This window comes from Felis catus, chromosome A1, assembly GCF_018350175.1.
Source record: "Felis catus isolate Fca126 chromosome A1, F.catus_Fca126_mat1.0, whole genome shotgun sequence".
Taxonomy (NCBI): domain Eukaryota; kingdom Metazoa; phylum Chordata; class Mammalia; order Carnivora; family Felidae; genus Felis; species Felis catus.
Genome location: NC_058368.1, coordinates 172149972 through 172177552, shown reverse-complemented (window position 1 = coordinate 172177552; position 27581 = coordinate 172149972). Strand labels below are relative to the sequence as shown.

At 37.1% G+C, this 27581-nt stretch overlaps 1 protein-coding gene across 3 annotated transcripts in view; it reads right to left on the bottom strand.

Moving 5' to 3' along the window:
• Positions 1 to 3856: 3856 nt before the first annotated feature.
• DCP2 (decapping mRNA 2) overlaps positions 3857 to 27581 on the bottom strand; it is a 51034-nt gene continuing 27309 nt past the window's right edge. For all 3 annotated transcript variants that reach the window (XM_045034761.1, XM_003981202.4, XM_045034764.1), the window contains 7 exons: positions 21336 to 21488; positions 21101 to 21213; positions 20894 to 21001; positions 18431 to 18566; positions 15261 to 15371; positions 13818 to 13869; positions 3857 to 11496 (listed from right to left, as the gene is read on the bottom strand). In XM_045034761.1, coding sequence (XP_044890696.1) covers positions 11333 to 11496; positions 13818 to 13869; positions 15261 to 15371; positions 18431 to 18566; positions 20894 to 21001; positions 21101 to 21213; positions 21336 to 21488 — 837 coding nt within the window. In that variant the 3' untranslated portion in view covers positions 3857 to 11332. The remainder of the gene's footprint in view (positions 11497 to 13817; positions 13870 to 15260; positions 15372 to 18430; positions 18567 to 20893; positions 21002 to 21100; positions 21214 to 21335; positions 21489 to 27581) is intronic.

Sequence of the window (27581 nt, the reverse complement as noted above, 5' to 3'; positions counted from 1 at the left end):
GATTTCCTTTCCTTGTGTTTTTCAAATACTCCCTAAGACAAGATGCTGGTTGAAGGTGAACCAAGAGCCACTGATTTATTCTAATCATGAGTCCCACTAAAACCACATTGATTAAAAGTAAAAAAATTGCAGGTGCCTGAAAACCTGAGTTTTTCTTTCTAAATAGAAGCTGGTTTATTGACCTCTCCATAAAAGGTAAACAATGAAACAGATTTGACTTTCATGTTTTTGTTTTCTGGCTTCCTCAGTGGTTACTCCTTTTAGGCAGTCACCTTCTCTGTTCAGAATTCAGTCTCTGGCTCTCAGAGAAACAGGCACAGGAAGAAAGGATCCATCTCACAGTTCCTTAGGGTTGTATTTCCCACTGCCGAATTAAGGCAAAAATCAGGCAAAAGAGACTGCAGTCTGTGGCTGGAGCGGCATCCATGTGTGGGCCCGCCAACTGATCTGATGTTCTGCCAAACCCCATCTGCACCAGCTGCCAGAACTTCAATGGACTTGCAGGTGGGAAGATTCCTCTTTGAGACATACCAGAAGTTATTTATGATTAAGTATCTTGTGTGATCAGACAGGTGAGATTTCTCATGCCCTTCCTCCAGCTCATGCTCCAGTCCCAGCGGTATACACTAGATGTTTCATCACTGCCAATGCAGGTAATTAACTGTTTCATATTCGCTCTCATCTGCAAGCATGTCAAGTTCCTGAAGTTAATATCCATGTTGCCTGAAACTGGAATGTTCAGTTAATAAAAAAATTAAGTGCCAGTTAAACATAATTGCTTAATTCTCCTTGGAGATGCATGCACCTGTTGCTAAGTCCTCCTCTGAGCCTGCGTCAGTACTTTCTACAGGGATCTCAGAGAACTTAATTAGAGCCTTGACATTCTACTCCAGAAAGGCAGTCCCAATTAGACCCAATGCGATTTTTTTCTCAAAAACTGTTAGGATGAGGCTAGTAAGGATTTTACTGCTCTAAGAAAAACTTGAAACTATTTGAAGATCTCCTAATTCCCACCTACATATAGATGCAATTATGTTATTCTAAATGAAGGAAAAAAAAAAAAAAACATCCCATAGTTTTAGCTCATCTGGACTGGAGTCTGTCAATGGCATGAATTTAAGAACCTCTATAGTAACCTAAAGATTCTTAATTCTATCAATTACCTAACTCAAAGCTCTCACGTGTTTGGAATATCATGTTCATGTTCTAAGTAAAGTAGTGAGAAGAGACATCAGGAGTACAGAAAATGACCAAAGCTTTTATTAATGACTTACGGAAATCCTAAGGATCCATAAAACTTAAAGCCATTTGCAAATGCCTAACGGGGAGTTAGGTCTCATCTGTGAAACTGCAGAAAGTGCAAAGATCATGTTCACTTAGTTTACAGCTGTACGTACATTTCTAGATGCAGCAGAGACCCAAACGGAAAGAATCACCTGAAGAGTGAAATTTCACTGAATTCAACAGGGTGCAGTCATAGGGCTGCCAAGGCATTTTGGGAGGGAAGGGAGCAGAAGCAACATTTTGGGAGGTTTTTTTCTGAAATGACAGCTTTGTAGAATAGTATTTTTAAAATCTCCAAAAAAAAAAAAAACAAATGTTTTTTTATTTATCCAGTCCAATGGCCTATTTGACACAATCATCACCTCTCACTGAGGCTTGCAAACTCTACCTGCTGCACACACAGTTCTTACTGAAGTTTATCCAAATCCTCTTCTGGGTCGCTGAAACCTGTGTTCATGTCAGCCGGGCTCAAGTGAGTGCTGACTCTGTGGCCTTCTCAAGTTCCCCATTTCACACACTTGAAGTTACTTTCTAGTTAATTTCATGTGACTCACTAATAGAGACATGCCTTAGGCTGCCAAGCATGGACTTTTTAGAATTGGAAAAAGAACTATTAATGATGGTGGCTGCTGCCACCGTATCATCACTGAGCATTCCATGGCTATTAAAATATAAACAAGTGAAAAAGGTACAAGCTGAAAAGCAGCTATACATGCGTTCTCATTTTACCAATTCCTGTACAGAGGAAGACAGTTTCACATAGACAATGGTTGCATTTGTGATTAATATCTGATAAATTCTCTTATCACATTGCATCTAAGATCTTACATATGACCAAGAAATCATTGCCCAGTAACAGCAACTGCTACTGGAATAACCAGACCCTAACCATACCCTTGACTTGATTTTTTCCATAGTCAAGGTTGCTACAAATCACCCACTAATCATTTGAAATCCCAGCTCAGCAGAATAAAGCAAGCTATATACAGAATTCTCACCCTCCATTCACACAGATGACCTGCCTTTAGGTAGTTCTTGCTGTACTGTTCACTTTGGCACTTTTTGCAAATCAAATCCATGTAGAAAATGTTCTGTTTGTAGAACTCCTAGAATTCACGGAGAGTGTTCCTGTCAGGACTGCCAAGTGAGAGCCCCTAATGAGAATCTGCTTTTGTTTGAACCTAATGCAAAGATAATGAAATGTTCACTTTTCTATTTCTAATCAGTTTCTTGACATATTATCAAGACTTATTTACTTTGCATGAGATTTCAGTTTCCTATTTGAAAATGTGCTTTTTAAACCACTTGAATTAGAAAAACCTGCTTGAATGTACTGTCAGTTATTAAAGCACATGTGACTAAGTTTGCATTTGTCAGTATTGTTCTACTGTTTGTACTGAGTCTCATTTTAAAGTTTCCACTTAACACTGTACTATACCTTGTAATTTTTTAGATTCTTCACTTGTATGCTTTAAATGTTTCCAGATGCCTTTAGTTTTAGCTGCTGTAAAATAGCTACTTTGTGTTATTTGATATAGAATTTAAAAAAAAAACTCCATTTATTTATACAGAGACATTTATAATATTTTACAAACATTCTTATATTCTGAATAAATATTTCTAATTCCATGATGTACTTTAACTGTGTTCATTAAAGGGTAAGGCTGTCCTTCTGCAATACTGTTTAATTTTTTTTTAAGTTTATTTTGCAAGAGGGAGAGAATTCCAAACAGGCTTTGCAGCACCGTCAGTGCAGAGCCCCACATGGGGCTCAAACTAACTAGCAACCCCGAGATCATGATCTGAGCTGAAACCAAGAGTCGGACACTTAACCGACTGAGCCACCCAAGTGCCCCTCCTGCAATACTGTTTAACATGTAAATATCAAACCTGTGATGCTTCACATTAAATCGAAAGCCCGGGTCAGAGCTGGGGACTAGAAAATAGTATATTAGGTCAAAACAGCCAAAGAAACCTCATTTATCGCCAATTTCTATTTAGCTGCCTTTTAAAACTTGGAATGAATGGGAAGTTAACGAAAAATCAGGGAAATGGAATATAATTAAGAACTGGAGGGGACGCCAGTCGGTTGAGCGACCAACTTCGGCTCAGGTCATGATCTCATGGCTTGTGGGTTCAAGCCCCACGTCGGGCTCTGTGTTGACAGCTCAGAGCCTGGAATCTGCTTCAGATTATGTGTCCCTCTCTCTCTGCCCCTCCCTTGCTCATGCTCTCTCTCTCTCTCAAGAATAAATAAAACATTAAAAAAATAAAAAGAACTGGAAGAGCAAGGAAGTCACACACAAATACAAGAAAGGATGGCAACACGTCTGTTAGAGAAACACTCTTCCTGGAAGTGTGTGGTCAGCTCTATGAAAGCTTGGGCCGCCTCTTAAAATTTTAAATAAAAATTATCATACAGCTGAGGTCTCTAGTGAAGAAGAATAGATTTTTCTGAAGATCCAAGGATTGTCAAGCATTCTATCTGGAAAGCCTGGTTCTAGAAGAAATATAAGGGATTGTATGTATGTAACTGTAATTCTGCTTTAAAGCAATAACCAAACTGTTGAGATGGAGAATACATACCAGTTCTTTATTTTCACTTTTGCAGACACATTCTACCTTTTAAGATTTCTTCTCATCATGTAAGCAGGTCTTTATCTCATACTTGTCATTTTTTATCGGTCCAAAGAGACACAACCAAAATATAATAACAAGTAACAGTAGCAGAAACCAGGTTAAGGTAGTAATTAAAACTGCTGGAGCAGCAAAATTTATTGATATTGCACTACAAACAGTCTAAATGTAACACGATAATATTTTTACAGAAAGCCAATATTTGAATCAACCATAAAAATGTTTTAAAATACAAAGGAAACTTCCCTTCATCCAAATTGTATTCTGTATGATAAAAGGTTTTTAATTTCTAAACTGATGTTATTTACATCAAAAAGCTTTCAAAAAAGAATAACTGTTAAGACAGGTCTTTGTTCATTTTCTCAGTGGAGAGTGCAGCTGGCATTTCTAGTAGACTTTATCCGGCAAACATTTAAACTCATTGGAAATTCTTAATTTATAATAGCCACACCCAAATTAAGTGAAAATCAGTCCTCATCCTTCCATTAACACAGAGGGGAAAGAGACCAAGCTACTGTTCAGCCAGAATATAATAAATCCAGAAACACAAATCCACTCTAAAGGTCTCAATTTGTAGAACGAGGTAAACCCCACAGGTGTTTCAGAGGGTACCTTTTCTGCTCTAATTGTTTGACAACCAAATCAAGCACCAGGAACTTCATTACTACCATAAATAGAATTACTCCAATGGTTTACTGAGAGTCTTTTTCCAAACATTAAAATGCCCTAGAAGGTAAAGTAATAGAATGCTGTGATAATTAAGGCAAAAATTAAATCATTCCACATAAGACAAATGATTACTGAATAGTTTACAAACCTAGTTATCACATTTATTCTAAAGTCCAGTTCTCTTAATATCCTATTTAGTGAGACCACTTCAATTGTTTTCTGCCAGCTTTTTAGGTCCCACATAAAATTTAACATGACTCAGCATAAATAGCTTCACCTTGTACACTAAAACCTACTTCCAAGAAAACGGTTTTAAGACTACACATCTTCCATGAACATTACCTAGTCTCCACAGCATAAAAGACACTTCAAACCCTTGTTTTGGAAATAGCAGGGTTAAAAAAAAAAAAAAATTTCTTATCCCCTTTCCCATCCAAACTAAACTGCATATCCTTATTTTGATTAGATGAAAGACAATCTCATATATAAGAATATCTCACCTTAGTTAATCCATGAACTACAATTCCATTTGATTATTTTATTCTGAAATAAGATTGTTTTAAGTTTTCATTAAAGCCAACAGGTAAAACTTATAATCTGAATTGTGTCAATACTTACCAAAGACGATTTTTTATAAGGTATTAAGCTAATGCATTTCAAACACAATCATAAGAAAATATGTGTGTATATATATATATACTATGTGTGTATTAATATACACAAATATATATATACAATATAGTTCAGGGTTTTATTTTCCTTCCCTGTTACTGAAAAAAAGTTTGTAAGAAAATGGAAAATCAGTTGTCTCCTGTCCTAACTTTGAAGTGAGATATGAGCAAATAAGCAAAATTAAAGACTCCATTCTTTGGACACTTATATTTGAAATTAAACGGTACTCGTACAACATCCAAACACAAACCTAAATTGAACAGAGACAGCAGTGCCCTAGGACAGTAGTGAAACGCACAGAGAAACTCTCGTAGATACACCTTTTGTGCTTCTCTATCAGTGCACATGATATATACAGGACATGAAGAGTGTTAAGTCCACTGCTACTCATTCACTGCAAAAAGTATTAACACCTAACCGAACGACTGAGGAATAGTTACTACCTTGCTAAACTGCATCCTGTTGAAAACCTTTGCTTTCATTTGTTGTCATCCATAGTTGATCTTAAAATATCACAAAAGAATATTCAGCCAAGGTATTTTACAAAGAACTAACTTCTTAAAGCTTTAGAAATGACTAACAATGGTAGATTTGTCCCCAAAATGTTTCAACTGTAGTAGCTATAGACTGTTTTAGAACCTCAGTCAACGAATTAAAAGCAGCTTAAATTAAAATATTACATTCTACCTCCGCAAGTCCACAACCTGTTAACTAAAGTCCACTCAAGGACTAAAGACTAGCAGAACACTGCGCATTTTACCCTAGAACCACACAGAAGTTTTCTTTGTTCCCAAATCCAATAGACAAGCTAAATGCATTGAGAGACCCAAAACAGCACAGGTGTCCATAGCCTGCCTGTCTGCTTACAGCCCAAGGGTCAAGTGAGATCTGTAAAAGGCAAGCAAGATTATGATCACTGCATGTAAATTCCCACTGTGGCAGATTTACCACCATATGGATGTAGCACAAACTATTTTTCTATAGAAGGGATGAGATAAAAAAGGAGAGGTGGGGTGGGGTGGAGACTCTTATGGCCTCTTCCCGGCCAGTCACACCAAGAAACAGAATTAAGAAACAACCAGTCTTCAAATGGCATTCAACAGATAGAAGCCAAGAACCAAAACAATACCCAAACCCCTGCAAGAGCCCTCCCACCAAAAAAAAGCAGCACATATATATGTTCAGGGCCTTATTCTTCCATTGGATAAAAGAAGTCTACTAAGAGGAAGGCTGATATGGGACGAAGTCACAAACCAAGGCAACTGACTTCAACTGATTTCTGCATCCAATCCCTTTCTCCCAAGCACCCTTGGCCAATATGACACAGCTAATGCAAGCACTCTTGTCACGGTTATTTTCAGATTGTGCTTTCAAGCTGCTACTAGAGCTAGACCATCCCCTCTGCTAACCACAGAAGACACAAGACAAATGGAATCTCATTACTTGTGATTTCATTAATCTGGAGACCCAGAGTAAAGATTCAATTATAAACATCTCTCAAAATAAAACTTCCATATTTTACCATAGCTTTTTATTTACATTTCTTTGTACTTTAAAGTCTGAGCAACTAAGCTGGTGGCAGCCAGCCTTCCAAGTCCACTCCCATGTATGAGAGGTAGCTTCATTCTTTTCCTTAGCTTTAGACTACTGTTTCAATAGTAATGTGGTTTGTCACAAGAAAACTAGATGGAAAGGAATGGATCACCATTCAGGACAAATGTATAGCTACCATATGAAGTGACTATGACACATGCCTGACTGTGGCTGTCGGTGCTCTGAGTCACATTCCTGTAAGAAAGTAGAGCACTTCAGTGCAGCTGGAGTTGTAAATTATCAGCACAGGAAGGACTGCACTCTCAAATACTGGTCTCTGAAGTGAGAAAAATTACTTAAGATTTACTGGATTGCTTGGCAGCGGTAAAAAAATAACTTTACCCAGAGCTAGGAAACACCTGGTAATGGCCATATATATTAGACACTGCTTGGCCTAGGCAATGATCATGTTTCTAGCCTAATACAACAGACAGCACTCAAGAACTGATTTATCTTCTAAAATTTCTTCCCTCCACTCTTTGCCCAACAACTACAGCTATCTTCCCCTCAGAGCACTTTTGTTCTGTAATAATTCTCTATACTGGATCTTGAAACTGCAATCCAGAACTCTATTTTGCAAGCACAGGAAAGAGCCTTTACTGCCTATTTGCAATCTGCCATCTTTATGACACAGGAGTATAAACTTCAAGAGCAACTCAATTCTAGGTAGAAAAAGCTGCTGAAAAAGCCCATCATAATCTCATTTTTAGAGTTTTCGGCAACTATACAAATGCACTTTAAAGGCTTAGGACAGAACATAAAATGAGGAACTAGCCAGGCTTTATCCAACTATCAAAAACAAGGTTTAACAAAACTGTACTTTTACTAACACTTGTTTACCCAGAGATAGGTACTTAAAGGAAAAGGATATTGACACCTTCAGACAAAATAAGTCTTGCTTATCATTAATCTGAAGTTAAAACAATACATATGAGCCCCTTCCCCAGGCCAGAATATAATCCGAGTCAAAATCATTAAGTAACACCTTTCTTCAATCAGAAACATGTTAATGAATTTGACCTTGTAACTATGATTAATATGCAAAGAAAACACTGCCTCAGAGAATACAGAGACACAATAGATGTCAATCAAAACACAATCTCTGAACAGGCAGAGAAAAGTACTGGTACAAAAATAAAGATAAAAAGCCACAATATATTATCATAGTAAGAAAAGTAATTTGGCAGTCTAATTTTTATATCGACTTTGCTCCTTACTGTTCAAGTTAACTCCTGTTGGAAACCAAAGGAAGGGGGAAGGGAATTAGGTAACGAAATGTTTTTAATGCATACATGCACTTAGACCTGAATTTTTCTAATGACCACCATAATATGTTGAGTTTTATAATAAAATTTAAATTTAATTCCTATGGAAGGATGCCATTCACTTAGATTTGATTTTTTTTATTTGACATTACACAAAACTACTAAAGCCTTAAAAGACAAAATACCCAATCTTACAGCATATAATTACTTTCGCTGTATTTTGCTATACATCTTCATTATCTGCACTTACTAATTGATATTTAATAGAAAAATAAGGATATCCAAAGCTCAAAGCAGCAAGCAGTGACCACAAATCCTTTGACAGCACAGGAGACTTGTTTTTATATATTAACATGAAAATCGAACTTAAGTTTCAAACCTCTTCAAATTTTACCCCTGCTAAGGGTTTCATTCAATTTCTGTCTCAGGAGAGTGTCACTGGTTGAAATCCTAAAACCATTCATTTGCTCTTTCTTAACAAAAAGCTTGTGAAAGCATGTAAATTATACCCCTATCTTTTGGATAACAATGGTTAAGTACAAAAAACTTCACTTAACATCCTACAAATCATTACAGTTATACATAAAAGCACCTACAAAATTAAAAAAAAAGATTCACAGTGCACTGAACCTTGGAACATGTAAGGTTGGAACATAAGAACATTTAAAAAGTGGACTCAAAGACCTATTTTTCTCTCAAAGACATAAAACATAATGAAGCCAACACAGCTACTCTTCTCATCTAGCTTCTTAAAATGCAGCACACAGAAGTAAATTATTGCATATTCAGCACACTGCTTTATCACTTGATTCCTTCAAACCATGCTATAATTTCTCAGAGGAGAAATCCAGTTCTGTGCTAAGCATGGCCTTTCTCAAGGTAACCTGAACACTGAGAAATACACAGGTTCAAGGGAGTAAGTATAGCAGATGTACATAAAACAGGTACACCCAACTTATATATTTTCTGCATAGTTAAGTCATATCACACACATAAACTTTAACTCACATCTTTTTATCTCAAACTGTCAACACAGCTAAAAGCCTCAAGTTACCAAAATCCCATCCCAACAATACCCTTATTCTGTTCCACAGTGCATTAAATGAAGCAGCACAACAGCAATAACATTTAACTATTGTTAAACTGCTGTAATTGACAAGAGAGAATCTGTTGGTTCTTAAAAAGGCTCACCACACCTTTAGAGGACATACTTCTGGTAACTAACTCTAATCTCTTTTGCTTTCATATTTAGAGCTGAAAAACCCAACTCTAGGCACCAGAAAAACTGACTAAAATAGAAAAAAAATAAACAACAACAACACACACACACACACACACACAATCACTGAAATTGTATGGTTTCCAGATGACAGTAAGTGAGTGAAAATGATTTACCTGCGAGGCAAACTAAGTTTTTACTCGCCTAACAATTTAACAGAAATCTGGAATGCTGGGACCAACTATAAATATGGCTCAAGGAGACCCAAGCAAAGCAGCTGTATTTCTGGAAAGAACAGTAAGAGCTTCCAAAAGCAGTCTTATAATGCATTTTAAAAAAGGTCACAGAAGGATTCACAAGTTTATCACATTAAAAGATGCAGGATTATGAAAAACCTAATTTTAAACACACTGCTGTAATTGTGAATTCTCCTGCTTAGCACCAAGAGGGTGACACTTTTATTAATAAATAGAATTTCTCCTTTAAAATCAAGCCATTTAAAAGCTAAAGCAAAGAAATACCAAGTGAATTCCTTACAACAGTACTTCTTCTGAAAGTCCCACTGGGTTATATAGAATCCCTATTAAATAGGCTATCTATACAGAATAAAGATTTCTATAATAAAATTTACAAGCAGAGATATATTTTGTGGATACCACATGTAAAAAAAGATTTTTAAAACCCACATGACAGATGCACACGCACACATATGCTCACACACCACCCCTCAAAAGAAATACCTTCAGTGAGGTCAGAGGCAGCCCAAACACTAAACCCCTTTAAAGCCCTGGTGATTGTCCTCAATTAGAGCTGAAATCCTTCTTAAAATGGGCACTGCCACCCTTATTTAGATTTAAGAATCCTGAAGGAGCAAAATCTAGTGCCAGGAATGAGTTCTGTATATGCTACCTTCACGTTCTGATCCTCCCCTATTGAAATGCTTTACTTGTACTTGCCTGAACCAAATGCCCCTTCCCTTCGTGCTCCTTCATCCAGAGGCTTCAGCATGCCCATAAAAGCATGTCAGTTTCTGCTACTACTGAAAATTGGAACCTAATACATCAGTTTCCAGAGATCAATACCGAGATGCAATGTAAAACTTAATAATGTCAGTATTCCATTCATATTTACACAGCTACAACAGAAAATAAATTTTCACAGGAACAAAACCATTGTACAATACTAAAGGAATGATGGCAGGACAGTGAAGACAAGACCAAAGCAGTTGCCAGGCCCTGGGTTCCCTGCTCCCCAGCAGGTTCACTGATCACTGACTGCACAAGGCTCTCAATGCCAAGTCAGAGTGTCCACTCCCCACCCAACCAACTCAGTCCCTCTCCAGGCTGAGGACTTTGTCCCTTAATGAAGTGCTAAGAGTTCGTTTTTAACATGAACATTACATAGTAGATGCTGGCTCTAAAAATAACCTTTCAACAAATCTCCAAGCAGAGGAGGATTAGAGAACCTAAGTGGTTAGAAGCAGAGAAATGCGCAAAATGCCACCAAAGCAGATGACCTGCAATCTTGACTTCAGTGACATTTTCAGTTCTTGCATTCATTTAGTATTTGTGAATTTTAAGTTTCTTTTAAAAATGTCAATATAAGGAAACTCTTATTGCAATCACTGTCATGGATAGATGGAGCATTCCCATTATATTGGCTACCTGATGATGATGATTCAAATACTATTTTCTTGACCAGAACATGAAATAAAAACCACAATCACACAGAAAAAATGCTCTCATAAAAAGCAACTTAAATTCGTTGGCCAAACACTGAAAAGGTACATCTGTATAAAAGGTTTTAACTGCATTTACAGTGCAAACTCATGTTTCTTTCTACTCTCTCTTCTGCACAGAGAACAATATCTTCAGAAACATCATTGCCTCCCTGCATTTCTTTAAAACACCTGAGAAAGGTAAGGCTCAAAGAGACACCCACTCAAATGCAACAGGTCTCTGATCTTGGGACTTCCACAACACATCTGCTGCTATCAAAGGTCCAAGATTTTCATTATAGCATTATGGTCAAATTTAAAACTCAAAAAGGCTCTGGATGAAAAGGGGAACTTGCAATGACCATTACATGCCACAGACTGTCCCTCAGCATGTTCTAGCAACTGGTCTTCACCGGAGCAAGGCAAGTCACATACAGCATCTGTTTAAAAAAATAAATACACTCGGTAACTTAGTAAGAACTCAAATATTGTCCTTCCCTTCTTTTGTTATAAAGGAATTCATATACAGTATATATTTTTGTCCCCACACTCAAAATCTAACATAAGCGGAACCATCAAAATACTTTCCTTTCCCTGAACTGGGGCTCAGCTGATTTTCTAATCTATTATTGTTTATTTTCACACATTCATTCAAAATCTGAATCTCAGCTTTTATTTATTTTTAAAGCATTCATTTTTTGTTGTTGTTGTTATTGTTATTGTTTATATTTGAGAAAAAGAGAGACAGCATGAGCAGAGAAGGAGCAGATAGGGAGACACAGAATCCCAAGCAGGCTCCAGGCTCTGAGCTGTCAGCACAGAGCCTGACTCGGGTCTCACACCTACAAACCACAAGGATCACGACCTGAGCCAAAGTCAGACACTTAACTGACTGAGCCATGCAGGCGCCCCTCAGCTTTTAAGACCCTTAATGTTCACATGCTTTCAATAATGGGCATACTTTTATCTACCTCCCATATTTGTTTTTTGTGCCAACATAAAAGGAACCTGTTGACATAGATCAAAATGTAAGCACCGTAAAGATTACAAATGTTAATATAAGATTTATAGAGGCCAATTCAAGAAAACTAAAGGCAGAGCAGAGCTTACCAAATCTTTAGGGAACACATTAACCTAAAGAAAAATCCAAATTTTCAAAATCATGGTACAAGAAAACTCCCAACTTATCAGGGTTTCACTTTTTGTTTTTTTAAGGTAGAATAGAGACTTGACCATGAAAGATTAAGAAAATCTCAAATGAGGTTTCCCAAGACAAAAATCCATTTATACTTCATTTTCAAAACAACTCAAATTTTATATATCAATACCATACCCAATTAAGCTGGGTATATGAAATGAAAAGTATACCTTCTTTTAAAAGAGAGTATACCTTCTTTTAATGCCTTCTTCCCGAACATAAGGCTTTTTAAATATTTTGTGAAGTAACTGACTCCTGAATTTACCTTAAACTATCAGTCTATCATGTCCCCAACCACCCAACATGGCCAGAAAAATCCTAAGGGTACTTTTACCCTCACAACTTATATATACCAAACTACTGATAGTTCCTATTACTTCACAGTTAACTTTCCAAAATAGGATTAAAGCATCCCTTTTAAAATAGTGTTTATCTTGCTCAAATCATAAACAGTATTACAAAAAAATATGACTATAATGGTTCTTATTTCTTAGGCTTTTCTATATGAAAGCCTTAAATTGAAATGGTGAATAGGGGCCCCTGGGTAGCTCGGTTGAGCGTCCCGACTCTTGGTTTTGGCTGAGGTCATGATCTCACAGTTTGTGGGTTCAAGCCCCTCATCAGGTTCTGCGCTGACCGCCCAGAACCTGGAGCCTGCTTCCGATTCTGTGTCTCCCTCTCTCTCCCTGCCCCTCCCTGCTTGTGTGCTCTCTCTCTCTCAAAAATAATAAATAAATGCACATCTATTGCACAGAGATTTCAAATAATTCAAAACAGCATATATGAAAAAACAGTGTAGAGGAGCTTGCCTGGGTGGCTCAGTTGGTTAAACATCCAACTCTGATTTCAGCTCAGGTCATGATCTCAAGGTTGTGATATCGAGCCCCGTGTCAGGCTCTCTCTGCACTGAGCGCAGAGCCTGCTTGGGATCTCTCTCTCCCTCTATCTATCCCCCCCCCCACTCACATGTGCATGCTCTCTCTCAAAAACAAAAACAAAAAACAGTCTACTGCACTTTCAAATCTATTAAATCAGTATTACCAAAGAGCTTTCTACATTCATCAACATTACTTTCCAAATCAGATCACACACCTACTCTTTACAACTGAGAATCGAGACGTTGCAAATGTTACTTTAATAAATGCTATCCATAGGTACCACCTTAAAGTTGCTCATTACCTCCTAAAAGTGGGAAATAATCTCCTTCCGAAATAAGTGCTCCTCTTAACATATATGAGAATGAAGTCTCCTCACTTCTACAATACTAGGTTCTACCCCCCTCTAACTAGTATTTACTTACAATATTCATGGATAGCACAGTTTGACATTCACACACAAAAATAGCACACTGAAAGGGAAAATCGTTTCATCTTGATCATTTAAATAAGTTCAATTTAGTCAGTTTCCTATTTAGAGAACGTGACCACATACCTGAACTCTCTACAGATCATGTGCAATTCTTCCTATTCATCTACCATAGTCCATTACACTCTTGACTAAAATCAAGGTTAGGTCAAAACCAAACCAAATCCCACCAGAGATTTTAAAAAGAAAATGACTTGCCTGTTTCGAAATTATCCTGAAGTTTTCGTGGATGAAGTTTTTTTTCACATTTCTATTAAGAAAAACACAAACACAACATACCCTCCGTAGTCATTTCACTTAATATAAATGAGGAGGCGTATTATCAAATTTATCAGGAAGAAAATTAAACCAGGAATATAATCATCATCCCTAGTCTCGTACTTGTATTTTTATTTTAAGCCTAAAACTTTTTTTTAGTTGATAACATGTAAAATTTAAAAACACCAGGAAAAAGAAAATTATTCATTAATTTTCTGAACCCTGAGAATTACTCTCAACATTTCAGTGTATTTTTCTAGCTTTTTCTCTATGAAGACACTGTGAATCCATGTATAATTACTACGAATTAAGTGGAATTATTCAGTACATAAGACTACTCTATAACCTACTTTTAAAATGTAATATACTCTGAATGTATTCTTTTTTGAATAAATAGAAATCCACACCATTATCTTTAACAACTACAGAGCTCTAGGATTTACATTTACTATTATATTCTTGGATAGACTATTTCCAAGTTTTTACTATTAAAAAGAGAAATGGGATGAACATTCTTTAAAATTTTCTTCTAGGGAAACACTTTAAGAACCTCTTCCGCCTTGCTATACAATCAGACTACTCTCTAGAAGGTTATACCAACTGGTTATTTTTAAGTGTTGTCAGCACACTCAATATACAAATGGCTCTCTTTTCATCTGTGTCAATCAGACAGGAAAAAAGTATAAGAGTAAGAGGCAAGTAGTCTAAAAGTAAACTGATCTTTAACATGTCTTTGCCTGTGAAATCAAAACACAAGTTAGGTAAACAGCACCTAGGAACTCAGGTAAAAAACTTTTTGCTAAAACCTTAAAACTACTATTTTCACCCACTTATTAAAAAAAGAAAAGTAGATGAAACTATAAGAAAATTCAACAGACAAATACCAGGACTTGCAGAAAGGATAAGCAAGGAGACCCATTAATTATGAATTACTTTCTGGAGCAAAATGGTCAGTTATTTGTCTTTAGCCCTAGTCTAAAGGCTATGGCACCAGCTACATTTTAATTTTCTAAATTCTATCAACTTAAAAAAAAAACAGTGATATTCTTCTTAACTATTAACTTTATTAAAACACAGACTCTATTTAGAAAAATACAGACAGAAAAATAGATGAGGACTTGCTCTTTCTAGAAAGCAGGGTTGACTATGCATTGTTTTCATAGTACTAATAATATTTAAATACCTACATAAAAAATTAGACGTGCAACTGAATGTTAGAAACCTGTAACTGAGAGTAGCCAGATATTTTAAGTGAGCAAATAATGCACAATTTCACCCCACAAAAATCTGTCAATATATTAATTCAACGTGCCTTGACAATGCCCTTGCTCCCCTCCTAAAAGGGGTGAGCTGCCTTCTTAGCATTAGAACTATAAGTCTTACCATCAAGGGATTCTGCTGCTTGGCTGGCTGGCTGTGGACCCCGTTTGTTCTTTTCTTTTGATTAGGTGAGTCCTGATACTGTTTTCTGCCATTTCCCCTGATACTTTGATTCTGTTTTTCCAATAAGAAGAAATAAAATATAAATCTACAGCATAATGTAATAAGACAAAAGAATATAACACCAAGAATATGTGGGGAAAAAAATATATATATATATAATTAGCTGGTTGATTAAGAGTTTAGCAAAGTCCTCCCTCAAAATTTTCCTAAAACACTGGGGAACCATACCATATCAATATTTTCTTACAGAAGACAGTGCTTCACAAAGCCAAGATTCCTCTAAAGGTATGAAATGGCAAATACAAGGTCCCTAACACTCTTGCCATATCCCATTTCTATCTACAGATTTTGTTTACAATGCATGAGTTAAAAAAAGAATGGGAGCAGGGAGAGGAACAAGTTTGGAAAGCTTAAGCAATGGTCAAAGAAGCCTCTCTAGGAATGCCTGGGTGGCTTGGTTGAGTGTCAGACCTCAGCTCAGGTCATGATCTCACAGTTCATGAGTTTGAGTTCTGCATCGGGATCACTGATGTCGGAATGGAGCCTGCTTTAGATCCTCTGTCCCTCTCTTTCTCTGCCCCTCCCCCACACAGGCTCGCTCTCAGAAATAAACATTTAAATCCAATCTGACAATCTTTGCCTTAAAAAAACACAAAAAACAAAAAACACCTCTCTGTGAGGGGAATGCTAAGGTACACTGGCCACAGTTCTCAGGACAAGAAATATGTAGCAGATGTGATCAACTATTACCTAAAATCTGCTTTAAATTATTAATAAACAAAAAAGCATTTTTAAATTAATAATTTCTTTTATACAAAATAAAGATTGGTGGCATGCCTGGGTAGCTCAGTTGGTTAAGCATCAGACTCCTGATTTCAGCTCAGGTCATGATCTCACAATTGTGAGATTGAGCCCTGCGCTAAAAAAAATAAAAAGCTCAAAATAAAGATTTTTTTTTTAGCTGGTTGATTAGGAATTTATCAAAGTCCTCCCCCAAAATTTTCCTAAAACACTGGGGAACCATACCATATCAATATTTTCTTATAGAAGACAGTGCTTCACAAAGCCAAGATTCCTCTAAAGGTATGAAATGGCAAATACAAGGTCCCTAGCAATCTTGCCTTATCCCATTTCTATCTACAGATTTTGTTTACAATGCCTGAGTTAAAAAAAAAAAATGGGAGCGGGGTATTTTTTTTCTTTTTTAGAGAGAGAGAGTCCATGGAAGTAAGGCAGAAGCAGAAGAAGAGAGAGGGAAAAAAAGAGAGAATTTTTAAAAATTCATTCATTTATTTATTTAGAGAGAGAACACACACACCCGTGAGGCAGAGAGAGTGAAAGAGAGAATCTCAAGCAGGCTTCGCACTTCCACATGGAGCCTGACACAGGGCTCTAACCCACAAACCATGAAATCATGACCTAAGCCGAAACTAAGAGTCAGACGCGACTGAGCCACCCAGGTGCCCCAAGACTGGTATTCTTAACGTTTAGGTCACTATCCCTAAATTTAGACCTAAACCCTAAACATTCAGTAGATGACATCTTGCAATCGTAGTGCTTTAACATGAGTTAATTTTCTTACCAAAAAATATCTAAGTTTAACTTAAAAAAGTTTTTAAAATTTTTTAAATGTTTATTTTTGAGAAAGAGCACACATGAGCAAGAGAAGGGCAGAGAGAGATGGAGACACGAAACCCAAAGCTAGCTGTCAGCACAGAGCCCAACGCAGGGCTCAAACCCACGAACCTTGAGATCATGAGCTGAAGTTGGATGCTTAACAGAATGAGCCACTCAGGTGCCCCCCAAAATAGTTTTTAAACATTAATTTGCCCTTAGAGGTTTTGAAAGGACAGTTAAGAGAACTGACTAAAACAGTGTGAATAAAATATTTTATATTTTAAAATATACCAAAATACATTTATTTATATCCTATCTAACACGTACAGAAAAAATTAAGCAGTTCCTAAAATAGCTTGAAAACAGTAAGCTAACTTAATGATAAGGAACAGAGAACAAACTGATGGTTGCCAGAGGGAAGAGAGGTAGCAGGCTGGGCAAAATGGGTGAAGGGGAGTGGGAGATACAGGCTTCCAGTTATGGAGTAAGTCACAAGAATAAAAGGCAAAGCATAGGGAATATAACCAATCACATTGTAATGGAGCTGTACGGTGGCTGTATGGTGACAAATGGTAGCTATACTTGTGGTAAGCACAGCATAACATGTAGAGATGTTGAATCATTATGTTGTACACCTGAAACTAGTGTAACATTGTCAACTATACTCCCAATAAAAATAAAAACTAAAATTAAAAAAAAAAAAAAAAAAAAGGATGGTAAGGAAATAGGCTTTCAGAAACTCGTATTACCACACACTTTTAATTCAATTTTATCCTGCTCTTCCGGGTATCTGTTTTTTTAGTGTGATATTATATACATAAAGTTTAACATTATAACCACTTTTAATTGTACTTTTCAATGCAAAAAGTTTGTAATTTTGATGAACCCAGAATATTTTTTAAAAGAATGAAAATAAACAAGAGTAGCTCAAATGATAAAGGCAGATAATACCAAGAATTAGTAAGAATGTGGAACAACTCAAGCTCTCATATATTTTGTTGGGGATATAAAATTACTTGAGAATATTGTTTGCAGCATATACTTAAGAACACAGGTATATCCAGGGATCCAAAAATTCTGTTTGTTACATGTACACAAAAGAACGGTGTATGCTCATCCAAAGATATGTACAGAAATATTCACAGTAGTATTGTCTATAAAAGCCTGAAACAGGTAACATCCAAAATGTCTATTAAGAGTAGAATGGATAAAGTGTGGTATAATCATGCACTAAATTCAATACAATAAACCTTTCACTGGTTGCATATATACCAAAGTCAGATGTTAATTCTGATTACTTACTACACTGTATTTACAGCAAAACTGTAAAGGTTAAGAAGACTCAGCCGTGCTTCAAATCACAAGTCAGGAATGCAGCAATCGTTGATCAACAATTCAGAGCTCTTTAACTGTTAATCTGCAGTTCTTCGATTCAGATACATTTCAAAATCAAATCTAAAGTTAGAAAAATCTTTAAATGTATTATCACTCACCTTTGCTTTTAAAAGGTCAGACATTTCAGAATGATTATTATATGGCTTTTGCTGCAGTGGTTGCCTGTGTTTCACCCACTGGTCACCAGGAGAACCTTCAGGAAATAACTGCTGACTGTGGCGGAATTTGGTTCGACTATACCAAGATTTAAAAAATAAAATTCAGATCAGAAAATTTTCACTTAAAGTTCTTCTAACACCAGATTACAAACTTTACCTTCTTATTTATCATCTCCCTGCACTGGGATGTACCTTACATAAGGACACAGTCAGTGAAGGCCTGGTGTTCACTACTTTTTGAATGAACTAAGTATTATTTTTAATCCCAAACTTTTCTAAATTAACCACATTACCTCCCCCTATAACTGATCATACCTTTAAAAATCTCAAGAAAATAATTCCAAATTTAGTTGAAACTAACAAATGTAAGTGGATATTCCTTCTTAATAGGACAGATAACTCACATTCTCACCAGGATGTTTAAAGTATGGAATTTGAAGTAGAAGAGGAACTGAAAATTTAAGCTATATTCTAGGGCAAAAAAAAATTAAGGAGCTGAAGACAATAGATGAGCAAATTAAATAAAGGTCTGGTCTCAAATTCTTATATGAAAGAATTTGATTGTAAAAGGTTGTACTCATGCACTGGTCCGTAATAAAAAACAAAAAAAACCAATATTCTACAGTACCATTTACATGTATAATACAGTCCAGAGTCACTGATCCAAAGAACTGCATTACAGTGATTGCTTCTGAATACTTGAGAGTTCTTCTCCTTTCCCATTAAAAAATTATAATAGGCGCGCCTGGGTGGCTCAGTCGGTTAAGTTACTGACTTCGGCTCAGGTCATAATCTCACAGTTTGTGGGTTCGAGCCCTGCGTTGGGACTCTGTGCTGACAGCTCAGAGCCTGGAGCATGCCTAAGATTCTATGTCTCCCTCTCTCTCTGCCCCTCCCCGGCTCACACTCTGTCTCTCTCTCTCTCAAAAATAAATAAACATTAAAAAAAATTTTTTTTAATTATAGTAAAATTGCAGCATCCCTACTTTCTTGAGACAAAATTCAGGTATTTCCTCTAACACATCACCAAAGACATTAGTCTATATGCTAAAAACACACCATCCCCGCCTAAGAAACTTGAAATTTGGTTAAAGCTGCTTTATTATGTCCTTATTCCACCTTCCAGGACCACAAAGCTTAGGACTAGAAGATAGGGGAGGCCTATCACACATTATGGTGGACCCAAACATGAATAAGCATACAATTTTTTTTCCAAACAGTGTCACTATTTCATAACTTTTTAGTTGCATGTTTGTCTCTTTTTAATTTTGCCTACACTCCTGTCTACTTTTTCTACAGTGTTTTACTTTAGTAGTATATAATGTGGTGATTATAACCATAGGTTCTGAAAGGCAGAAATGATTCTCAGGGCATTTAGTCCAAACTCCTGTCTTCATAAAACCCAGCTAAAACGGAATATTCCCTATGTATTTAAAAATATTGACTATAAATGTGGTTACTCCTGTTTAATTTTTGAAGCCCTGGGATGAAAACAGAACATTAAATTAAAGAAAATGTAAAATGCAACTCTCTCTGAACCTAACAAAGTTCTAGCAAGCTTATTACAAACATACATGCTTATTTAACAAAATTCCTTACTCAGCCTACTCTGTAATTTTGATTTGGATACAATTAAGTTCCAACCAAGAAAATGTTCTTTCTTTGTGGTTCCTGTCCACATAACAGTCACTTTTTGCAGTACAACAGTCTATGTTGGAAAGAAGAGAAGCCACCCCACGTCTTCACAGTTCTATCTTTCTGAACAAATTACTCATCTGCACTCATCTCCCTACACAAAAACAAACCTCAACATATCTTCCATTCAACCACCTTCAGATTCAACTTCCTCTTAAAGTAGGATATAAGAATAGAGAAGTAACTATAAACACACAGATTTTTTTTCCCCATGTTCTATCCATCTAAAAAGGTGGTACCCTCTTGTGTATACTATTTTAAAATGAGCCTGAAGCTCCTTTCCAACTCCAATTAACCTTTTTCACCTCATTAAAAACCCTTTATAAAAAAATTTCTATTATCTATGAGACTAGTAACAAAATAGTACCTACAGAAAAGAATTCAACACCTCTGGAAACTTTGGAAGTAATACGTTAGTGTTAAACACTATCAGAAGGTAGGGGCACCTTGGTGGCTCAGTTGGTTAAGTGTTTGACTTTGGCTCAGGTCATGATCTTGCAGTCCGTGAGTTTGAGCCCCATGTCAGGCTCTGTGCTGACAGCTTGGAGCCTGGAGCCTGTTTCAGATTCTGTGTCTTCCTCTCTCTCTCTCTACCCCTCCCCCACTCGTGCTCTGTTTCTCTCTCTCCCCCTCTCAAAAAATAAATAAAAATTAAGAAAAAAAAGAAAACTATCAGGAGGTAGGAATCCTATGAATGTATTTCTTTACCTCAATTTTTCCACAGTGGGTTTAGCTGGTGTGCTACCAACAGAGGAAAATCCATTGTCACTGTCTGAGGAATCTCCAAATCTCCGAGAAAGCCAGTCCCTTAATGGCCTATGGAAACATTAAGAATTCACTTTTAAAACTGGGCTACGTAAAGAAACTATCAGAATTATGAAAATTACTTTAGTATTTTGATAAACAAGGACATACCTGATAAAGGGAATGGCCATAAAGAATTTGTTAGGTGCCAAACCAAGTTTGGATTTTGGAGTCATATCATTTCTATGACAGGGCAATTTCTCAATGGAGAACCACTCAATGTTCTGAGACAGAAGAAAAGAATTCATTGAATTATCATCAAGGAGTTTCTAAAAGCAATTTCCTACTTCATTGAATTGCAACTTGAATACTGTCTAGCAACTTGAAAATTCTTTCAGTTACATACCCGAATTTCTCTTCTGGTTTTTGGGTTAAATTTTGTGTCTTTTGGAATTCCTGGAATGATGTACAAACGAGCAAGCTGGTCATTGATTCGAAGTTCAATGTAATCATCCTTACAAATATAATCTTTGATATCAAAACCAGTTTCTTCAAAGACCTGGAAATAAATTTGGATGATGATTTTCAATTGCTGCTGTTAGACCTCCAGTTTGTTAAAATTTACTTCAAAGGCAAAAACTCAGAAATATCCAGGCAAGTAAAGGCATGAAAACACTAGGCAAGAAGTCAGAATGCTCCAGGGTTCTAGTTCTGCCTCTATTGAACTGTTCAACTATGGATAAACCCCTTTAATATATCTGAGCCTAAGTTCTTCACCTATTCAATGAAGGAAGATGTGTGATACTGCGGTTTACAATAAGAAAAATGTATTATTTGGTTTTCATCACCTTTCTGGTACAAACCTCCTAAAACCCTCAGAATCTCCTAAGCATGAAAGCCACAAGGATGTCTTCTGTTATGTTAATGAGGTAACTTTTGGCCCCTACCTAAAGATGGGGGCTGACTGCCAGGAGAACCAACCAAGTTCAGAGGACTGGAACTTTCAGTCCCACCCTCAACCCCCACCCTCCTCCCATCACCAGGAAGGAGAGAAAGGCTAGAGATTGAGCTCAAAAAGCCAACAGCCAGTGATTTAATCAAGACTGCCTACACAAAGACACCTCTATACAAACCCAAAAGGCCGAGGGGTGGGGAACTGGACGGTGACTTCTGGGTTAATGAACATGGAGATTTGGGAAGAGTGGTACAGTAGGAGAGAGCACCCTTTTTCCATACTTTGCCCTCTACATCTCTTCCATCTGGCTGTTCTTAAGTTATATATCCTTTTAAATAAACCAGTTTTTCTCAGTTCTAAGAGCCATTCTAGCAAATTAATTGAACCCAAGGAGGGGGGCCACTGGAACCTCCAATCTAGGTCAGAAATACAGAAATTCAGATGACAGTCCAGAAACCTGGACTTATGACTGTCATCTGAAGTGAAGGGCAGTCTTGTAGGAGTCCCTTAACCTGTGGGATTTGATTCTATCCAGGCAGACAAACTCAGAATTGAGCTGAATTATAGGACACGCAGCCAGTGTCTGTCAATTGCTTGTTGGTGTGAGAACAGCCACCCCCACCTCCATCACCACACACACTCATTGTAATTGGGCCCAGAACTCTTAAGCTGGGACCACATATCATTTTATTAACAGCACATATGAATCTACATATACCAAGTTACAGACTAAAAACTCTTATACAAATAAAACTATTTTTCAAACATGAAAACTGAATTGTGATTAATACTAACTTTTTTTTTTTTTTTTACGGACAGATTTCAAAAGTAGAGCTACAACCTCATTTGTGTGTGAGTAGGGGGCAAACGCAAAAGAACTGAAAACTAGTGAAAAGACAGACGCATGGTTCTAAAACTGCCTTCCCTCAGGGGCTGGAGGAGGAGGAACTGGGAGAACATACATCTCAGGAATTGGTGTTACATCCAACCTTTACCTCTTCCTTCAACCAAAGAAACCATACTTACTCTGATTAACAAATTGGGCTTCTGTGTAAAATAAAAAAACTACTCATCTCTTCTAGCCTTAAAGTTCTTCTTCAAATAACATGTGTTACTCTGATGAAGTCCTTCTCCACTTCACCCCCCAATCAAAAAGGCTTTGGATTCTCAGTGTCTAAAGTCCACTGAGGATCTTTTACACTGTAGTAAGTCCTTCCCTCTGGTTTCAGCATCTCCTAACCAACCAGTGGGGCAGAAGATACTAAAACACATGGCCAGGGCTGAATCTCTTGCAAGATCCAGGTGTAGAGGAGCTATTCCTACTCATTTCTTTCATCTTTCTGCCTTCTCTTGTCAGTTCGATGTACATCTTTCTGCATTCCTCAAAAAAGGCACATCTCTCCTTCTCTCAGGCATGTATAGTCCATGACTCCCAACTTAGGCTCCTCCATGACACCTCACTTCTATAAATTCCTAAGTATGCTAAACCTTTTGTTCCTTATCTTAAAAGCAAGGTGAATATACTCACTTGAAAAATGTTCTGTGGTATACAGAAAAAGGAGAAACATTACTTGTATTTCCTACTTCTGGAAATGTCAGACTGGGTGTGCATGTATATATTTGGTATTTAAAAAAAAGAAAGAGTGGCACCTGGGTGGCTCAGTTAGTTAAGCGCCCTACTTCAGCTCAGGTTCATGATCTAATGGTTCGTGAGTTTGAGCCCCGTGTTGGGCTTTGTGCTGACAGCCCAGAGCCTGGAGCCTGCTTCAGGTTCTGTCTCTCTGCTCCTCCCCTACTTGTGTTCTCTCTCTCTCTCTCAAAAAATATTAAAAAATTTTAAAAACATAAAATTTTTTTAAGAAAAAAAAAAAAAAAGAGGGGCACCTGGGTGGCTCAGTTGATTAAGCGTCTTGATCTCAACTCAGGTCATGATCTCATGGTTTGTGAGATCAAGCCTTGCCATCAGGCTGTCACTTGGGATTGTCTCTCCCTCTCTCTCTGCCCCTCACTGGTTTGCGTACACATGCACACATGCTCTCTCTCCCCCCACCGCCAAAAAAGAGTACACTTATCTTAAAAAAAAATTTACATGCATAAGTATTTAGGGATTAAGGGGCATTATGTCTGCATTTTATTCCCAGGTTATTCAGCAATAATAATAAAAACCATACACACATATGTATCAAATGTAATAAATCAAATATGGCAAAATATTAATAGGCAAATATATTCTTTGTGTTACTGTTCTTTATTTTGCTTTACACTACTTGTAATTATCTCAATAATAATGCATTTAGTGCATTCAAATATGTACTGTGTGCTTATTAATAAGTAACAGGTACCATCCTACACACGGACTTCAGAAATTAATAAAGCAAGCACTGCTCTTTAAGGAACTCAGCCTAAAAAAGAAAATAATTGTAATACAATATACATGCCAAGAGGTAGGTGGATACCGTAGGAATACATAACTCAGTCATGGGTTAAGGTAAGGTGTGAGTTGTGAAATAGGGTGGTTATCTCAAGAAGGTGTCATGGACGGCACTCTAGTCCGCTGGATACACTTGAGCTGGACTTGAAAGATGAATAGGAGTTTGCCAGATAGGAAAATGGCATTCCGCTTAGAGCTGGGAAAGACTATAGCTGAAGAATCATATGGGAGGAAGTGGTACAACAGGAGGTAAAATGAAAAGAGCCATCAGCGCTAAACATAGCTTCAAACCCTGTACAACCAAACTTAGAACAAATATAATAAAGTAACAGATATAAACTCCCAATTCTAGAAGTGATGAAGATTGATTTGCCTCTAAAGTTAGGGATCCAGGGGCGCCTGGGTGGCTCAGTCAAATAAACACCAAACTCTTGATTTCGGCTCAAGTCATGATCTCACGGTTCAGGAGTTGGAGCCCCAGGTGGGATAGATATTCTCTACCTCTCTCTGCCCCTCCCCACTCACACACACACACACTCTCTCAAAATAAAAAATAAAGTTAGGTATCCATTCTCATCATATTTACCAGGAAAAGCTTTTAATAGCTCACTCACATACACAGACATCAAAGACAAAAATTTTGATACCACATCTTCTATGGATCAAATCCATTCCTGTATTATAGTACATAGTTAATTTTCCTGGCACAGAGAATAGCATTAACTTCCCAAATGATATCAGATAAAAATCCCTAAGTAAGATTAAAAAATGTGCTGCCCAAAGAGCACCAGCACAATGAAATCCTCTCCCTATTATCTAATATCTTTTATAAACCTATAGGAAGAAGTAGAATAAACCAACCAACTGTTCCTCTGTACAAATTCTATCAAGATTAAGTAATGTAAATGCATATTAAAGTCAGCTTCATTACAATAAAATATACTGTTTTGCTAAATAGTAAGCAACAAAATGAAATCCTGAAAACACAAATCACTTGCTTATTCAACAACTGGTATTTCACCACAATTAACAATGAAAATATACTGAAGTTATCCTAACACATCCTTTCAACAATCTCTAGAAAACATTTTCCCATCCTTGTCCTAAATCTACCTCACTGAATAAAAGTAATCAGAACTGGGGGCGCCTGGGTGGCTCAGCGGGTTAAGCATCCAACTTCGGCTCGGGTCATGATCTCACGGTTCTTGGATTCGAGCTCCATGTCAGGCTCTGTGCTGACAGCCCAGAGCCTAGAACCTGCTTCAGATTCTGTGTCTCTCTCTCTGCCAGGCCCTGCTCACACCCTGTCTCTCTCTCTCTCAAAAAAAATAAATTAAAAAAATTAAAAATAAAAGGTAACAGAACCCAATTAACAAAGGTGAACCAAAAGGTTAAAGACAGGAAATTTCTAATCAAGATGGCACTAAGGTTGGGGCACCTGGCTGGCTCAGTCAGAGAAGCCCGCGACTCTTGATTTCAGGGTCATGAGTTCAAACCTCATGTTGGCTGTAGAGATTATATAAGTAAGTAAATAAATAAATTAAAAAAAAAAAAATGGCACTAAGCATTCTATTAATTATTCATACCTTGTCCCTGAGGAACCTGCTTTCAGTGTTTCTTTCAGCTCAGATCACATAAACAGTTCTTATAAGATGGATCAGATTCTGCTTTAACAAAACACCTCTGGACAGCCACATATAATGAAATAACAACATTAACTTAACTATAATAAACCAAATTAAAATGTTATTTAGCAACTTAAAACAAGCTTAAACACTCATGACAGAAACACGCAACTTAAAAGAAAAAAAAAGTTTAAAGCATTAGCCTAAGTCTAATGGCAGCTAAAAAATTTCAGATAGAACACTTCCTGACAGGTTAATACAAGTGAAAATTAAAAGGAAAACTGTAATATTAACATGAACTCCTACAAAAAATAACAATCTGGTTTTAAACTAAGACACTGGTGATATTCCCCCCACCAGGGCCACACAGCACTGCTTCTGTTATACTGCAGCACCACCAAGTGGCAGAAACATACACAAGTCTAGGACTGCTAGTTGAACACTTTCAAACTCGAAAATGGCAGCTGCTTTGCACTGAACTTTGTCCTACCAAAATTCCTAAGTTGAAGGCCCAACCCTTAATGCGACTGACTGTATTTAGAAATAGGGCCTGTGAGGAGGCGATAAAGGTAAAATGAGGACATAAGGTTGGGGGCCTAATAAGGACATTAAGGTTGGGGGTGTTCTTATAAGATGACAACAACAAAGGGCGAGCTCTCTGCACTCACACAGGCACCCAGGAAAAAGACCACATGAGCACAGAGCAAGAAAGCAGCCACCTGCAAGCCAGCATGAGAACCCTCACCAGGAACCTTGATCTTGGCCTTCTCAGCCTCTAAAACTTAAATTTCTGTTGAGTTTAAGCTACTCCACCTGTGGTATTTTGTTATGGCAGCCTGACTGGACTAATATAGGAATGCTCAACCTTAACCCCCCAATTTTTCTCTCTTTATAACAAAGGCAACCATTTAAAAACCAAAAATAAAAATCAAATTCTAATCCAAAAATGTAGAAAAATCAAAGACAAGTTTTTTTCTGACATGTTCCTTTATCAGCTAAAAGAGGATGTTACTTAGATCTGAAAGTTTAAAAGGATTAATTTTTACTATCAAAAGGAAAAAGTCTTTCCTTGAAATTAAGGGTCTATGGTTTCTAAGAATACCTATGCTTTCCTCAGAGCAAGGCAAAAGCTCTAAAACAGAAAAAAAAAAAAAAAACTTATACATATTCACCTGAGAAAGGTAAATGTTATTAGAAAATAGATACACAGGGGCGCCTGGGTGGCGCAGTCGGTTAAGCGTCCGACTTCAGCCAGGTCACGATCTCGCGGTCTGTGAGTTCGAGCCCCGCGTCGGGCTCTGGGCTGATGGCTCAGAGCCTGGAGCCTGTTTCTGATTCTGTGTCTCCCTCTCTCTCTGCCCTTCCCCCGTTCATGCTCTGTCTCTCTCTGTCCCAAAAATAAAATAAACGTTGAAAAAAAAAAAAAGAAAAAGAAAATATACACAGTACTTAAAAATCACAAATTCCTTCTGTTTCCATCTCTGTGTGTGTTTAGAAATACCCATTTACAAATATTCCTTGACTGCCTATATTGTAGTAGTCAGAAACATGGACTCCAGAGCCCAACCAAGGTTCTGCATCCCTGTTCTGCTGCTCACTGTGAGGCCTTGGGCATGTTACTAAACTGATCTGTTTCAGTTC